This window comes from Misgurnus anguillicaudatus, chromosome 8, assembly GCF_027580225.2.
Source record: "Misgurnus anguillicaudatus chromosome 8, ASM2758022v2, whole genome shotgun sequence".
NCBI classification, from domain to species: Eukaryota; Metazoa; Chordata; class Actinopteri; order Cypriniformes; family Cobitidae; genus Misgurnus; species Misgurnus anguillicaudatus.
The window spans coordinates 22081468-22096286 of record NC_073344.2 but is presented as its reverse complement, the minus strand read 5'-3'; the positions used below and the strand labels follow the sequence as shown (position 1 = coordinate 22096286).

General features: G+C 36.2%; 1 protein-coding gene across 2 annotated transcripts; it reads right to left on the bottom strand.

Annotated features, from left to right (window-relative positions):
* Nucleotides 1-2024: 2024 nt before the first annotated feature.
* LOC141365961 (adhesion G-protein coupled receptor G1-like) lies at nt 2025-13133 on the bottom strand. 2 transcript variants are annotated; one of them, XM_073870968.1, is made up of 12 exons: nt 13006-13133; nt 12738-12807; nt 12498-12588; nt 12045-12167; nt 11765-11893; nt 11580-11628; nt 10939-11030; nt 10700-10815; nt 5260-5525; nt 3508-3616; nt 3127-3416; nt 2025-2317 (listed from the first exon to the last, which is right to left on the bottom strand). In XM_073870968.1, the coding sequence occupies exons 1-12, from the start codon at nt 13061-13063 to the stop codon at nt 2169-2171; spliced, it is 1542 nt and encodes a 513-aa protein (XP_073727069.1). In that variant the 5' UTR covers nt 13064-13133; the 3' UTR covers nt 2025-2168. The 2 variants fall into 2 exon arrangements, with proteins under 2 accessions (XP_073727069.1, XP_073727070.1); XM_073870969.1 differs by having other exon boundaries at nt 12472-12588; nt 13006-13129.
* Nucleotides 13134-14819: the final 1686 nt, after the last annotated feature.

The window sequence follows — 14819 nt, the reverse complement described above, 5'->3', positions numbered from 1 at the left end:
AGTCAGCTTTTCTGGGATGTTATAACCTATAATGATATGCCTCCAGCATCTTCAAGAGAACAAGAGCTAAAGTGACAGAGCAAAAAAAAATTGAGATAAAAAAATGAGGTCAGAGGAGGGAGGGTGAAAAGGACAGACTGGATGAACAAAAAAAGTATCAGAAAGAAAATTTAAGTATTGAGGTCTTTATATACTACACACTGAATTCAGTTCACATTATGCATTGAGCTGTAACAATGTTATTAGTAGACCAGTCTTCATTCAGACATAATTAAAAATGTTAAAATGAATACTGATCATTTAATTTAATATAAACAGCAATATTAATATTAATCCATACTGTAATGTATGCTTGAAAGCATGAGGCACAACTTTGGTATGCAGTGCGTAACTGACCAGCTGGTCACCAGATGGCGCTGCAGAACAATAAACATTAAATGTTTATATTGTAAGACATGACCAAACAGGAAAACTGCATGTTATATATGTCTATTGATTCTGTATGGCAAAGTTTTTAAATCATGTACCCCTCAAAACAAAATGACACCTTTTTGAACACCCATAGACCTAATCACACTTAACTTACATAAATTGTACATTATATGTCATATATTACTGTTGAAACCATGAAACTATTTCCCTCAAAAATACTGTAGTAGGCTATTTACTATGCAGCTTATAATTAATACACTTTGTATACTATACTATTCTGTCATATTAACAACACTTAACTGAGTATATGTAGTAAATACGTTAGTAAAGTAGTACACTTCAATATTTATTACAATGGTATAGTTCAAAATCTTTATTACATCTTAGAGAAAATAAAACTACAGTTCACAGAATGTTTCATGTGGGTTTGTACCCATAAATTAAACAGGATTTTCTATAGTAAAACTCCAGACTTTTTAATGAGAAGTGTGTGTGTTTAACGTTACTCACATAACTTTGCAGTGTTTGGCTGTGTTGTCTTTTTCTACACCCCATTCGTGCGTGTTTATTCTTTACGCTGTAAAGTGTGGAGCAAACGTACGAGAAAGGCATTCATTTATTTACTGTTATTGACCGAGTCAATCGCCGTTTTCACTGAGGTAAAGTTTTTTTATTCACTGAGGTCAATTGTGTTTGTTTTAATTGGTGGATTGTGGGATTGACAGCTGCGCTTCGGCGTTAGGTACGCTTGAATTTAGGCTTGTTCGACTTCATGCGGCGCCGCAAGAACCGACAGCCGGATGACGTCAAAGTACCGCGAGAGCGAGACGAAATTACACTTCTCTAATCGATCTCGCGGTACTTTGGCGTCATCCGCTGTCAGTTCTTGCGGCGCTGCATAAAGTCGAACAAGCCTTTTTGCTGCACGACGTAGACCTACCGGCATGCATATGACATCAAAGTAGCGCGAGAGCTTTTCGAAATCATACCTAATATGGTCTACCTAATAACTGTTGTCACGTACTTTAATATGATCATGCTTTGATCGGTCTGCTCAGCGCCGCATAGGCTAAAGCTAACACACTTAATTTCTTCCGCTGCGGTGAATGCAACAATTTCCTCTTCAGAAATCCCAGGTAAGGTACTTATGCTACAATTCTCTAAAACATTTTTTAACTTTTTTATTGTACTAAACCAAGACAAATGATTCACTATTCTAGATTATTTCTACTGAATAGAGCAGGGTTCCCCAAACGGGCTACGCGACGGGTATGTGAGTTGATGAAAAACATATTATTACAATGTAAATAAATAATTTTACTATAAAAAAAATCGAAATTAAACACTTTTTATTTTTAACCCACCATGGGTCAAAAAGGGACAAAACTAGCTGTTGAGAGTGTGTGCAAACTACACAACAGTGACAAGGAAAAGATGGATGACACAAACATGTGTATATATGTATATACAAAAAACACCATATGAAACATACTGTGAAAAAAAATACTTCAATAAACACATTTTCATAAATTTACTATATTTAATATGGTTATTGTTGATTTATTAATAGAACAATTATGGAACATTTGTTAAAAAAAAATCCCTAGGGGTCTGCGGTGCTCAGTTAAAACACATATACAGTACAAATCATAATTAATAAAATAAAGAAATTAAGTAAATTGGAGATGTAAGGTGGATGGAGACTTTACATTTCATTATGTTCACACATTTGCATGTTATTTCTTCTTAGTCATATTATTAACAACACTAGTGGTCACATGTTCTTCATTACTCTGAAAATGGACGTTAATTGTGCCCTTTGGTTGGAATTCCTCTTTTCGTGCTTTACATGTGACAGTCAAAAAACACAGGAACAGAAAAACACCTAGAGAATAAAATAAACAGTCAATGTATTTTACACATTTATGCTAGCCTGGTTAGCCAGACCAACATCAAGATGTAAGCCCTGGCTGCAAATATATTTTGCGGCCGTTGGGGTGCATATAGATTTCTAGGCTACATTTATGCTTTAATCTAACACAATCTCATGGCAAACTGTACACATTTTACGAGGTGGCTAATTCGTATGACCACGTTTTAGCATGATTTGGTTTCATGATTGTTTTTTCGTAATAATAATCCTATGTATTTTTAGGATTCACTAAATTGATATGACTTAGCCACGTCATAAAATACATGCAAAATCCTGTTTTTATCCACTTGAAGACCTGAAAATAATTGCATAAGATATAAGTTTTAGATGACGTGAAGTTTATAAAATGACCAGTTTGTTCAGTTCCATACACTGTAAAAAATTTAGAAAGTTTTTGCTTTAAAAAGTTGACATAACATATTAAGTTAAACAATTTCAAATTGTTTTAGTAAGTTAAAGTAACATAAAAATATACTGTATGTTTATTTGAAAAAATGCAGCATTTTTGCCACATGCCAAATATTATAGTTTTGGGAATTAAAAAATGTTAGCAATGGAATTTTTAAATCTAATTTTATAATATATATTGAGCAAATATGCTACTTTTTATGCCAAAGAATATGACATTGGTGGCTTTATTGCTTTAAAAATGCTTTACCAATTGACACTTCTATTGAATGTGCAAAGTATGTGATTCATTTGCATTTCATTTCCTTCTTTCAATGGTTTTGTTAAAACTGAAATTTTTTAACAAATCTTACCCTGAAAACTGTTGAGAATGGTGAACCTATAAAGTAAAGGCAGATTCAAAGGGGCGCGGGTGAAGAAGACCAGCGACCACGGGACTCCCAGAACAAAGCAGAAGCCGTGCAGAAAAACCCAGTCTTTCCAAAGCCGCTTCTTATTATCCTTAATCTGAACATCCTGGGATCTTAACTGATGCATCTTAACCAGCACCACCACCAGCATAACCATGTTAAAGATCATCACCAGGCCAGGATAACTATTCATTGCAATGTAGCTTATCACAGTTGGTGTGGTTATCCAGCATCTAAAAAATTAAAAAGGCAATCAGTTGATACACTCATTCGGCGTAGAGAGCATGTTGAAGTAAAATATGCATTGTAATATATGAACCTTACATAGATGCATTTGTAGACTTGTCTTTTTCCTCATAAATAGCATATTTGCTATAAACTGATGTGTATTTGTCAATGATACCGTATATCATCACTGTAACCGTGGGTACACCTTTAAGAAATTGATGATACAATACTTTAATAATAATATACATATATATACATACATGCTCTACACTCAGATAAAAAGATACAAAAGTTGTCACTGTGACATTACCACTGATCTATATAAATGACTGGATTGCGCATGACGTCACACTTGTGAAGCCACCGCGCCGCCATGTTGGTATACCCAAACGTTCTATTAAATCAATGGACGTTGTCAGATTTTAATGATAAAACATCACTTTACTCGTCTTCGTTTTTATATGTGAAGTTACCCTGTACATTATTACAACACAAACGTCCAAAGCATGTAAATAGTTATTTACTGAAAGTTGTACATTTTGCGTTTTAAACAGTTATTATACATTCATCTTCATTACAGTATCAGATCAGCAGACAGACCGCAGCATATTTAGTATTAATGACAATAAACGTGCTCATTCTGAATTCTAAATAAATAATCATGCTTTGTACCGTATGTGCATGCAATAATTTGCTAGTTTTGTAATTATGTTATCTAAACTTACAAGTTACCTAAACTTATTTAGAGAAATAACGCTGACCGTCACCGTGTAGCTGAATGTCAAAAAAAACTTAATTTATACCCGTGTCATTAACAAATGCAACAGACACACTCACCTTAACGTTTTTTTGTAAATCCATTATCCTGCCCGATTAAAACATAAACATTGCAAATAACACCAGAATTAACAAATAATTAACGTACACATGTCCTAAAAATTAACCTTGTGTAACTGATACGCTGTAAAGGGGGTAAATTTTGATCATGATTTTGAATGGAAGTCAATGACGCTCTCTGCCGGTTGGGTATACCAAGATGGCGGCTCGAACTCTGCGCTGGCTTCACCTCACGCAGTTACGTCAAGCGTTCTATGCGCAGTCCAGTCATTTATATAGATCAGTGGACATTACCTTATAATTAGGTCCATATGCACATTTGGTACAGATATGTACCTTTGAGGTACCAATATGCACCTTTAGGTCCAAAAATGTACTTTTTGAAAAGGTACCACCACAGGCATCAGTTTGTGTTGAAAAGTGGTAAGGGCAAAAGATCAGATGAAAAAACTACAGCAGGATGGGAAAAATATTGAATAACGACGCATCAAAAATGGGCATAGTAGGCCAGTCAACAACACGAAAATACTCAGCATAAATCCCTCAACCATTTCGACTGCACATGTAACAGTCCCTGCAACACCAGCTCAACCGAATAGTGCCAAAGCACCATACTGTAGTAAACAGCAGCACGTTGATTACAATGAAATTCATTACATATGTAAAAGAAAACACACCATACAACGCAACATATGTGACCCTGGACCACAAAACCAGTCGTAAGTCACACAGGTATCGCTTGGTTTTCCAGAACATTTTAACCAAATGCTTGCAAAAAGCGGTGGGGACAAAATCAGCCATTTCAAAAAGTGGTGGGGACATGTCCCCAGCGTCCCCAGTGTAAATGACACCTATGGGTACCACCTTAGTGACAACTTTTGTACCTTTTATTCTGAGAGTGTAATAACTGAGCTACAGGAACATGATGTTATATTTCATCATCCACTGAATGTCATTATATACCAATGGCTACTGTGTACTGTAGGTCCGAATGTGAATTTTTTAACTCACCCCAGGCCACAAGACTTATTTTAAGCATGTATCTCCTGATGTAAATGTTAAAGACCAGCACCAGCAGCATGTACAGGTGAAAGCCCTCGATAGCTGTCCATGAGAACGTGGCCAAGAGAGACCAGTGCAGAATAAGACCTAACGCTTTGCAAACTTGATCACTTCGGTCTGAAAACACTGCACTGCACAAGAATGAGATGTGCAGTAAGAACAAGGAGCCTGCCAGCTGTGCGTGTATGATCATTGAATGATCAGAATGCTTCTTCCTGGGGAGGCAATGATCAAAAATGTATTATAAAACCACATTATACCACAAAAAAGAGATGACAGATAAAATGCTATCACTTTATGCAAAACCCCCTACTATTAGTGTGTCTGACATGTTTTCCTATAAACTAGCTTTTTTTTATCAGGCTCTTATGTTTTGGTCAGTGGTGGCTGGTGACTTCTCTTCAGAAGGGCACATATTCAAAATAAGTGTTTGCAGTGTCATGTTGCTCGTCATCTCAAAATATGTGTTGGGTGTGTCATGTGAACCATGTGCATCAGTGGCGGCTCGTGACTTCTTTTTTTGAAGCGCACGATGCGAAGTTCGTCACAACATGTATGTAGCTTGTCATGTGTGTGGTTCGTCATTTCAAAATATGTGTTCTGCGCTTTGAGAGATCGTGTGTGCATCACGTGTCTTGCCAAAATAAGTGCCTGCATGCTGCCTTGAATTTGAAAGGAGACGCACGCGTGTGTCAGATACTCGCACAATCTCATGCGTAATCAGAGTTTACTGTTAAGGGAGTGTCACTGCATTAAAACACTTATGATAAAATGTGGAATATGCAAATGATTAGGCACTTCTTGTCCTGTGTGTGTGCGTGCGTGTGTGTGTGCGCCATCAGAGAAGTTCTTAAAATAATCAAAGGCATTGCAGATATGTGGGAATTTATCTTTGTCTAAAAGCAAATAAAAGTGAACAAACACTAAAGAGCTGAAGTCAACTTAACCATTTATTCTAAACTGTCTTTCCATGGCTTGCCATCCACTTAACACAATGCAGGTGTTTGTAGTAATGAAATTAGAAAAATTGTCATTGAGAGAAACTTAAACAATGATTAAACAATGCCAACATCATATGCCAAACATGAATAAACTGAATAAAATTAATGATAAAATAAATAAATTCGTGATGTGCCATCAGTTGTGGCCTTGAAATAAAATTCCGAGTCCCCTTTGTCTGAGACCGAGATGAGACTGAGTAAAAATGCGGTCGATTCCAAGACGAGACCAAGACCTTTAAAAAGTGGTTTTGAGACCGGTCTCGAGAACTACAACACTAGTGTGTGCAGCAGGCACTTATTTAGACAAAACACGTGATGCACACATGATCTCTCCACACGCATGACACATATTTTGGAAAAGGGAACCACACACGTGACAATCTGAACACTTCTTTTGAATTAGCGCATCCTCGGAAGAGCAGTCACGAGCAGTGTTGGGTGTAACTAGTTACTAAGTAATTAGTTACTGTAATTTAATTACTTTTCCCTTGAAAAAGTAAAGTAAGGGATTACTCTTATTTTTCTTGTAATCTAATTACAGTTACTTTTGATGTAACTAAATACTGTGTATGGCCTGTAAAACAATTATGTATACTATAATACAAAAGTGGATTTAACATGGTTTAGTTTACAATTCTCACTATTAACTGGTTGATTATTATTAGCATTAATATTAATGAGATGTTGGCTGTTTATTAATACTTAAAGGAATAGTCTACTCATTTTCAATATTAAAATATGTTATTACCTTATGGTAAATGGACTGCATTTATATAGCGCTATTTATAGACCAATGGCCATCTAAAGCGCTTTACAATTTTGCCTCACATTCACCCATACATCGACGGCAGTGTCAGCCATGCAAGGCGCCATCCAGCTCGTCGGGAGCAGCTGGGGTTAGGTGTCTTGCTCAAGGACACCTCGACACTTGGTCAGGTGGAGCCAGGGATTGAACCACCAACCTTCCGATTTGTAGACAACCTACATGAACCACTCAACCACTGCCGCCCATTACCTTAACTAAGAATTGTTGATACATCCCTCTATCATCTGTGTGCGTGCACGTAAGCGCTGGAGCGCGCTGCGACGCTTCGATAGCATTTAGCTTAGCCCCATTCATTCAATGGTACCATTTAGAGATAAAGTTAGAATTGACCAAACACATCAATATTTTTCCTATTTAAGACGAGTAGTTATACGAGCAAGTTTGGTGGTACAAAATAAAACGTAGCGCTTTCCTAAGCGGATTTAAAAGAGGAACTATATTTTATGGCACAGTAACACCCTCCCTCTCCCATTATGAGAGTGAGAAGGGGAGCGGACTTTTCAGGCGAGTCGAAGTACTCCCAAAAGTGCTATTACGCCATAAAATATACTTCCTCTTTTAAATCCCCTTAGAAAAGCGCTACGTTTTATTTTGTACCACCAAACTTGCTCGTATAACTACTCGTCTTAAATAGGAAAAACGTTGATGTGTTTGGTCACTTCTAACTTTATCTCTAAATGGTACAATTGAATGAATGGGGCTAAGCTAAATGCTATCGAAGCATCGCAGCGCGCTCCAGCGCTTACGTGCACGCACACAGATGATAGAGGGATGTATCAACAATTCTTAGTGAAGGTAATGGGCGGCAGTGGTTGAGTGGTTCATGTAGGTTGTCTACAAATCGGAAGGTTGGTGGTTCAATCCCCGGCTCCACCTGACCAAGTGTCGAGGTGTCCTTGAGTAAGACACCTAACCCCAGCTGCTCCCGACGAGCTGGATGGCGCCTTGCATGGCTGACACCGCCGTCGGTGTATGAATGGGTGAATGTGAGGCAATATGTAAAGCGCTTTGGATGGCCATTGGTCTATAAAAGCGCTATATAAATGCAGTCCATTTACCATAAGGTAATAACATATTTTAATATTGAAAATGAGTAGACTATTCCTTTAAGTATTAATAAACAGCCAACATCTCATTAATATTAATGCTAATAATAATCAACCAGTTAATAGTGAGAATTGTAAACTAAACCATGTTAAATCCACTTTTGTATTATAGTATACATAATTGTTTTACAGGCCATACACAGTATTTAGTTACATCAGAAGTAACTGTAATTAGATTACAAGAAAAATAAGAGTAATCCCTTACTTTACTTTTTCAAGGGAAAAGTAATTAAATTACAGTAACTAATTACTTAGTAACTAGTTACACCCAACACTGGTGCCGAGAGCATTCGGTTAATATCATTATCTTATTTTTGATGGAGGTGGCCTTAAGCGGCTTTTGCATATGAGGTCGCAACATTAGCAAATAGGGGTGTCCATGGTTAACCGATTTACCGATTAACTGTTAAAAATTGTTTAACCGAGTAAAACATTTTGCTCGGTTAAATGGCATCAATGACGTGCATTGAATTTAGTTGTAATACATTTTTGCACCACCAGAGACCGCCAAAGAAAGTGCAACCGGCTACTCCTCCGTAAAGCGCTGCTTGAATGATGGGTTTATTATTTTTCTTGATAAAAAATACAACAAAACTATCTCGCTTATATTAAACATCATATATGTGCATTATAACAAAAACGAGTAAGCACGCGGCTTCTGCTATCATCTGGTCATTCAGCTCGCCTCGCAAACTCTGACAGAAATAAATGAAATCTGACACCTGCTGCTTTTTGACGTGACGCGCGTTCAGCTCCGCTGTGAATTCATGCAGCAGACACATTCAGTTATAAGTGTTCGCTCTCTCTAACGAAGCTAAATGATTTAATTACAAGAAAATATCAAAACGACGGTGAAAGATGGTGTCGGGGTGGGCAAGTGATCTAACCGGTGAGAGGCTGAAGCACCGGCAATCACCGTTTCACCGACTATCGCGGCAAACCCAGCCAACACCCGGGCATCATAGAGAGGCGGCCGGGGAAGCCTGCGAGTACCTTCGGCCAGCCTACCATCCCCGCGAACGCAAAAGTCAGTGACATACTTAAGCTGCTCTGTCCTTACCACTGCGTTTTATTTCTATAAATTAATTTTGTTTTAAATGTGGTCCAACCAGTTATTAAAGGTGTTAAAAATTAATACCTACCCATTTCTCGTGTGTCTGTATCTCTGGGTTGCCTTGCGCATAATATGGTTAACCGAGTAATAACCGCTAAGGGTGTCGGTTAACGGTTAATTAAAAACTTGAAAACATGCAGCCCTATTAGCAAATGTATTAGCTAAACTAAAAATTATACATATACATATATACATATATAAATATAGTTTTTCATTCTCCATTTCAATGTTGTAAAGAATAAAAATGATATGGTATTATAACAACTTTTTGATTCTTTTCTAGTCAGATGAAGTCAAATGTAATTAGGGTTATTTTAATAAACTCTTAATGGCCTTCTGCAAGCTGTTCTTCCCCTCCGTCTTTATATTTAACTTGTGGCTGAATAGAGGTGTTATCTCTATATAAGTGTTATATTTTTAAAAACAGACAAAACCATTTCCTGATAAAGGTTGAGATCTATTTGAGAAACTGGTCAAAACCTGTACGTTTTGGACATCTGCTTTATCTTTTTATCATTAGCCTCTTTAACACAGTAATTCTGGTAAATTACCATGAATTTACCAGAATGAATTTACCAGTAAATACAAAAATGTGCTGTTCACACACGCAGTGGCGTTCCGTTATTTACCAGTAAGACATCATTCACACATCAGTATCAAAATACCGGTAAATTCATTGAGAAAGCGGAAGTACCTGTAGCACGCGGCGAGCTCAGTGTTGTATCTGTAAACAATCCACGTTGTTCATATCCACGGTCCGTATTTTGTTGTTTTTGCGTCTGTGGTAAACAGTCGCGAAGTTGCTCATGACCAAACAACATTGAATGAGACGACGTCAAACCGAAAATGCGTTTTTAACAACACTACTGTTTGCACGTTAGGCTTCACAGAGGGCGTGCTAAGGACGTCGGCAATTCGGCGGTAAGCTGTTTTAAACAACTTTGGTGAAGAAATGTGGACGTAAACTTCAGGTGTGCTCAACTTTCAAGCAGCATGTGTGTGGAAACGTCCGTAAACAGTGCGGGGGTAAACGCATCATTTGTATTAAAACGCTATGATTGGCCCGAAGCTGTCAGCACGGTCTGACGTCGTCCATTCTAAATGCTGGTAATCCTATAATTTTCGTTCACACATAGCGCTTACCGGTAAATTACTGGTAATCTTACAACCTGTCTTACTGGTAAATTGGGAGCACTGATTTACCGGAAAGGTTCTGTTCACACATGATCTGTTAACTGCAATTTACCAGTAAATTACCAGTAAAGACTGTATGTGTGAAAGGGACTATTGATATAACAGTTCTATCAAGATTGTTTTATTGTTTATTTGATAAACTGCTTACCTCTGACAAAGAAAGATGATCATGGCGGTGGCCGTAAACCCTATCGAAAGAGCTGAGCCCACATAAGAAATGTAGTTGAGGTGGACAATATGGATCTCTTCAGGAATTTTAGGATTCTTATAGAAATATTAAGGACAAAAAGCACTCATCAAAACTTCCAATAGTAAGTTGAATTGACTTGCAAAACCAAATTGTTTTAACTTTATTTACAGTGTACAGCAAGTGACTCTTAAACTTACGATGAGCACTGCAAAAAAGCCGAGGCGATTACAACTGCACACAAATTCAGTGTTCGTCACACTCGTGCTGCAACCTTCTGTACTCCAGTAACCTGACAAAAACACACGTCAATGTAAAAGCAAAAATTTAAACAACCTATCATTCCCTCAGATTTTTGGATCAGGGTTTTTTTTACAGAAATGTTGTGTTATTGCCAGAAAACTATTTTGACTGAGGAACATCTCTCACTTGGCATAATCTGATTGAGCCTATACATTTAAAAAAAAAGACATTTATGCACTTTTCCAGGTGGTACCCTCAAATGTTCCTTTTTTACCCTTAGGGGTATACAACACATTGAAAATTTTTTACCTTTTTGAGTACAATATTATACCCTTAGGACAAATTTTGCACTTTTAAGGACCTATTGTGTACCATTTAAACATTAGGGGTACAAGAAATTTAACTATACCTTTAAAGGTACACAGTAGGTCCTCAAGGGACAGTAATGTACCCAAAAAGAAACAACATTGCATAATGTTTTGTATACCTGTAAAGGCTACCACCCCTGCGACATAAAAGGTAAACTTTTTGTATGTTGTAGATTATATTTATATTGTTGACACAAAAAACAGGAAATGCACATTCATCACATACTGACCATTGTGGTTTTGATCAAAATGCCAGTAGACACATGTTCCATTTTCATTCTGCAATTACAGTAAAGCTTTAATTAAAGTAAAAACAGGCAACCAGAGTATAAAAACAAAACAGCCGGGGAATACGGTTGCATTCTTCTTATAGTTACGGCATACGGCACTTTCTTAAGGAATACTGTTCTCTCACCTGATTGGTGTTATTAAACCGTAGCTGAACTGGCTCAGATATGTTGTGGATTTCTTTCACACGAAGCCGGTTGCGAAGCCAGACACCCAACACATAGTCCCCAGAAATAACTTCATGGCTTGAGTTTGTCTATAACACAACGGTACACCAAAAAGAAGGGTTATAGACAAGAAATCTCGATAACACTGGAAAATAAACTGTATCATCTACAGTACTGTATTTAGTCATTTACTGATTCTGATCACGAAGAAAGCTTTAAATACAAAAAAGTGCCACTGACCACAAAGAAGGTTTTGTTTATAAGTGACACTATCATTATTGTATTCATTCCCTCATTTCTTCTCTTCTGTAAGGTCTCAGAGGAGATGTGAACTATGAATCCTTCTGCAGTTACCAACATTGGCTGTTGAAACAAAGAGGAAAACACAATCCATTGGCATGACTCAAATGACTCTCTTATAAGATCATGCTCCTGATGCTTGCAGTTTAACTTCTTTTTTTTCTAATTTTTTGCCATTTGAACTCTTTAATCCATTTGTCAAACAGATAGTGAGACAATTTTGATTGACCATCATATTTATAAAATAGTTATTTACACTGTCATTTGTTTTTGTTGCTTTGGGTATAGGAAACACTTAATGCTTTTATGTTGACTAGTGATGAGTTACTGTACAACACAAAATACATTACAAAATACCAATTTTTACCAGTGTTTTAGAGATATTGGTTTTACTTTTGAGAAGGACATGTCCAGTGAATAATAGCCTTTCACTAGGATCCGTCTTACACCAGTAGAGCATCGTCTCATATGATTCTCCATACACCTGTATAAAAACACCATACACTAATATCATTAAATGGCACTTTGTAGTAGCAAGTCAAGCTTTTAACATAGATTTAAAATTCATTAAATTGTTAAAACACAGTAATCCTTTATCATTTCTATTTTTTTCTTTTAGAAAACAGAACTCACCATGGAATATTTTTGGAATGACTTTGCTGGCACAATTCTCGAACATTCTGACATATTACAAGATAATTATCTGTGAAGATGATGTCATAACATCAGTACATAGTCCTTCAAATAGTTATTCAAAATTTTCTTTAATTCTTATCACATCACAGAAATATTAAATATTTTAATTTGTTAACAACATCATAATCATAAACAATCGTTACACCTCTTTGAATATACACATTAGCTTCTGATATCCAAAAATGAAGAACATATTCAGACTCACCTTCTCCAGTTATTATTTTGGAGGATAATATCCAAATAATAAAACAGAAATCTCTCATATTGTTCTCCTAACGCTGAAGGGTTCAGCGTTTGTGAAGTAAGTTCTTCGGAAAAGCGCACCTCCTGTGATTTCCTGTGAGATTACATCATGGTACATGTTGTATTTTAAGTAGAGTTTCACTTACCGGTTTACTCACCAACACAAAACACTGTGTCTTTAGTCAATACTTTTTATTTGCGACAGCTGTATACATTGCAAATGTATACATGCAAATTAAATGTATGTTATTTACTGGCAACAGTTTGTTCAAAGTTAAATGAACATTAAACATTGGGGTGGTTTCCCGGACAGAGATTAGACTAGTCCTAGACTAAAACATTTTTAAGATCTGTCCAAACTGACAACAACTTGCACTGACATATCTTAAAATACATCAGGGCCCTTTGTTTGGCCTTAAAATGCACACAGGTAATGTTTTTAGTAAGGCATGTTTGTTAAAACTAGTTATATTTCCTAATTAAACTAAGGCCTAGTCCTGGATAAAGCTAATCCCTGTCCGCGAAGTCTTTATCTTTACAAAATAAAACTCAAAATAACAGCCTCATGCAAAGCAAATGACGCATCTTTATTTTAATTTGGACATTTCCGTTGCTTTCTGTTCTCACTCGCTATTAAACACATCCAAATGAAGAGATAAAAGCCTAAACAGACATAACAATTGTCATAAGTTTATTGCTATTTTCATGTTTTTTTCTTGTCTTGGTTTCAAAGAGAAGCAAAGATGCTGTTTTTTTTTTTATTTCACATCCTTAAAAGTTGTGGCGAGATCATAATGCTCTTCACTGAGTCACTGTAACCCTATGACCTGGGGGGAACAAACGTATGTGTAAAGTACATTTCAGGGAATTGTTTCTAAACACATTATAAATGTTAGAAATGTATTGCTGTGACAAAATGTAAAGCAACATTTATGTAGATGCCAAAATACTACAGTCTTTTCATTTCAGTTTTAATCTTTACTGCAACAGGACCTCTCAGCAGTTACAAAAAATGACAATAGTCAAAGGCAGTAGAACACAAAAATGTGTAAATTAACTTTAAAATCTGCATCAATATAATTTATAATCTATTTATTTTGTTATTAATTGTATCACACATTTTTATTATATTTTGTAATACTTGTGTTTACTTAACCCTCCTATTATCTTTGGGGTCCATTTGACCCCATTCAAAGTTTAACATCTGTAAAAACATGATTGACATCATTTTTTTTTTTTGCTTCAGATTTCATTACTTTTTCTAATTTAGTGAGGACAAGTCAGTAAACCAAAAATGTACGTGATGATATTTTTTCAATGTCCTCTACACATTTTGTAGCATTGGTTTTCTCTTTAAGGATCTTTAATCTGTATAACACATAGGAAATATCAACATTTTACATACATTTGTTTTGGTTGTTTTGGGGTGAAATTGAAGACACTTAAACATGCTATAATTTTATAATATTTACAAATTTTATACATTCAATATGTAAATATTATAAATATTCAATATTCAGAAATCTTCCCTCTTTTTCAGAGATGTAACCTAACAACCATGGTTCAACTGTGAGAACCACTGATACTTCACATGATCACATTAACGCAGGGCCGGAGTGGGACTCATTTTCAGCCCTGGAGTTTCATGCCTTAGACCGGCCCACTTTAGTTCACGACTGACTATTAAAATAATATCTTTAAACCCTCAGTATAAGTCTGCAGTAGTGCACTGTTCTCTGCAGCCTTGCAATTCACTGTATTTTTCAAATATATAAT

What these genes read in the sequence shown, in the direction of transcription:
- LOC141365961 (XM_073870968.1), bottom strand. Translation starts at nt 13,063, where the DNA reads ATGAGAGATTTCTGTTTTATTATTTGGATATTATCCTCCAAAATAATA. An exon ending in TGGACATGTCCTTCTCAAAA is followed by an intron (nt 12,168 to 12,497) that starts GTAAAACCAATA and finishes TTGTTTCAACAG; the next exon opens with CCAATGTTGGTAACTGCAGA. An exon ending in TTTTGATCAAAACCACAATG is followed by an intron (nt 11,031 to 11,579) that starts GTCAGTATGTGA and finishes TGTTTTTGTCAG; the next exon opens with GTTACTGGAGTACAGAAGGT.